The sequence below is a fragment of the Peromyscus californicus genome, unplaced genomic scaffold (genome assembly GCF_007827085.1).
Source record: "Peromyscus californicus insignis strain IS unplaced genomic scaffold, ASM782708v3 Scaffold_7__1_contigs__length_154581171, whole genome shotgun sequence".
Taxonomy (NCBI): domain Eukaryota; kingdom Metazoa; phylum Chordata; class Mammalia; order Rodentia; family Cricetidae; genus Peromyscus; species Peromyscus californicus.
In genome coordinates, this window is record NW_026294595.1 from 64,623,689 (window position 1) to 64,626,732 (window position 3,044).

The 3,044-nt window shown below is 37.1% G+C and overlaps 1 protein-coding gene across 1 annotated transcript; it reads right to left on the minus strand.

The window, feature by feature from the left end:
- Positions 1-861: 861 nt before the first annotated feature.
- LOC128101408 (olfactory receptor 4C15-like) lies at positions 862-1,815 on the minus strand. Its single transcript, XM_052724494.1, has one exon. It carries the CDS (start codon positions 1,795-1,797, stop codon positions 862-864), a length of 936 nt encoding a protein of 311 aa, XP_052580454.1. The 5' UTR covers positions 1,798-1,815.
- Between the last annotated feature and the right edge of the window lie 1,229 nt (positions 1,816-3,044).

Below are 3,044 nucleotides of genomic sequence, written 5' to 3' on the forward strand. Positions count from 1 at the left end.
ATTTTAAGGAAAAAGTCATTGAGTTTAAAAAGAAATGATTTTAGGTCAAGATCATGATGGAGAAACTCATAGAGACAGATGACCCAAGCTAGTTGGAGCTCACTGACTCTGGAATGACAGCTGGGAAATCTGCATGGGACTGAACTAGTCCTCTGAATGTGTGTGACAGTTGTGTGGCTTGGACAGTTTGTGGGGCCCCTGGAAGTGGGGCCAGAATTTATCCTTAGGACATTCATTGGCTTTTTGGAGCCTATTCCCTATGGAGGCATACCTTGCTCAAACTTGATGCAGAGGGGCGGGGCTTGGCCTTGCCTCAACTTGATGTGACAGACTTTGTTGACTCACCATGGGAGACATTACTGTCTCTGAGGAATGCAGATGGGAGGTGGGGTGGGAGAAGGTGGGAGGCAAATGGGAGGAGGGGAGGAAGTGGGAACTGTGGTTGGTATGTAAAAAAGCTTTTAAATTAAAAATGAAAAATTGATTTTATCATAATATTTTATGAACTAAAATATAGATTTTAGTTCTCATGAAATTTGCTGTTGGTTCATTTGCTTCTTTTACTTTGATATGCTTACATAATCAAAGGAGACTTTAGGAAAAGTATGTACCATTAGAAGGTCTTGTAATCAATTATCAAAATCTCTGAGGAAATTTCACATATGAATAAAACCTGTAAGAGAGGCAGATTGTCAGAGTAGGTCAAGCCATGCCGAGTTGTGCTTTCTCTCTGTCTATCTCTCATAAAACAAACTGAAAGGTGTCCTGTGTCTGATTTCTCCATCTCCACTCTTGCATCCTCCAGCTTCAGACCCTGCCCTCATCAGGAGCTCATCTCCAGCACTGATAATGTTCTATCTCTCACTTCCCATGAGATACCACCATCAGTCTTTTCCACATTTTCTTCATGGCGCTTTTCATGTCTTTATTCCTAAAAGTGTAAATCACAGGATTGAGCAAAGGAGTTAGGATAGTATAAAATATTGCCACCATTTTGTCAAAATAGAATGCAGATGGAGGCCGTGCATATATAAATATGCATGGAACAAAGAACAAAACCACAACTGCAATGTGGGATCCACAGGTAGAGAGAGCTTTCCATCGTCCTTCAGAACTATGGGTTCTCAGAGAGAACAAGATGACACCATAGGATGCTAGTAAAATAGAGAAGATTATTATGCAGATAGACCCACTGTTGGCAACCACCAAAAAGCCAAAGATATGTGTGTCAGTGCAAGCAAGTTCTAGTAATGGGAACAAGTCACACATGAAATGATCAATGACATTGGGTCCACAGAAGGGTAACTGCAAAGTGAAGATAATTTGTATGATAGAATGCAAGAATCCCCCTGTCCATGCTATCCCCATCAGTGTCCCACAGAGCTTCCAGTTCATGATGGAAGAGTAGTGCAAGGGCTTACAAATGGCTACATAACGGTCATAGGCCATGGCTGTCAAGACAATCACTTCTACTGCTGCAAGAAAGTGTTCGGCAAAGAGCTGCGTCATGCATCCTTCAAAGGAGATGGTTTTCTTCTCATAGAGGGAGTCCACAACCATTTTTGGTGTGATAACGGAAGAGAAGCATGCATCCAGTAGTGACAAGAATGCCAAGAAGAAGTACATGGGGCAGTCTATCAGTGCTGGGCTACAGACAATGGTCACCACAATTATCATGTTGCCACCAACAGTTGCAATGTAGACAAACAAAAATAGAATGAAAACTATTTTCTGGACTTTAGGGTTCTGTGAAAGTCCAAGGAATATAAACTCTGTTACAAAACTCTGGTTTTGCATAATTTCAAGGAGAATCTAGAAGTGAATCTGCAAATATTAGGAAAAATTGCCTCAATTAAGTGTATATTATCATCAAAAAGTTGGGGTAGTAGTAAATAATTTTTTCCTGGAATTGAGAATAGAAAAACTATGTGAATTGCCCAACATATGTACATACAATCAACACTAAGTAAATTCAACACGTTTTATATATATATATTTATGCATATAATAGACAGATAGATGATAGTTAGATAGATATAGACAGATAGATGATAGGCATATATATGTATATATTTACATGTATATTAATAATAAGTAAGGAAAAGACCATGAATCTTATGGGAAGATTACAGTAGGAGTCTGGAGGGGAAGGAGAAAAGTACGGGTAGAAATGACATAGACAAGGCATACATGTATGAATTTGTTTTTAACAAAAGAAAAAAAGTCATTTCCTGAACTCAGTATTCAGAGATCATGTAGAATTAAAGTGCTGGCTATTTTCATTCTGCAAAGTATTCACATGCAGTTTGTCCTTGAAATGCTGACATTTATGATTCTCTAGTGGATTCCTGAAGTAGAGTATCAAAAAGCATTGTGAGATATTTACATGTTATACCCATAGAGAAAAGACTATATATTAATCATATCTGCTATCTACTTGGAATGAGGCAGAGATGAATATTCCGTCATGTCTGATCAGAAAAATGGGCAAAATATAGTGTAGAATGCAATTGGAAATCCTCATCACATTTTAAATTATCTTGAACATCCTAAGGATAATTAGAATCTCAGATGAACTAATTTTTTTCTTAAAAAGCATAAAGACCTACCAGAAATGTTTGTCACTAATTATAATGTGCATGTTCAAAGTGCAGAGATTTTTCTTTTAATTCATTATTTTAAAGTGTGCCTAGAATGTGATGTAATAATGCTTTTTGTCATGATAAATGAGATACCGCAAGTTAAGAAACTGCTTAGAACTTAGCTAACAAGAAGTGGTAGGTGTACTACTACTATTTTCATGGTAGAAAGTGTTTGCTAGAAGGTGTTAAATTCAAACTCACAAAAGATACTTATTCTGGTATTTTAGTACAGACTTTCTAGTTCTAAAGTGAAAAATCTCTCCTTGGGATAAACAGAGAAGAAAGGGAATTTATATTTTCAGACAGGAATTGCAGAACAGTGGTGGTCTTTATACACTCTACTTCCAGGTATAAAAACTAAAATAAATTATTATTTTGTTTATGTGTGAGTGACACTTCTTG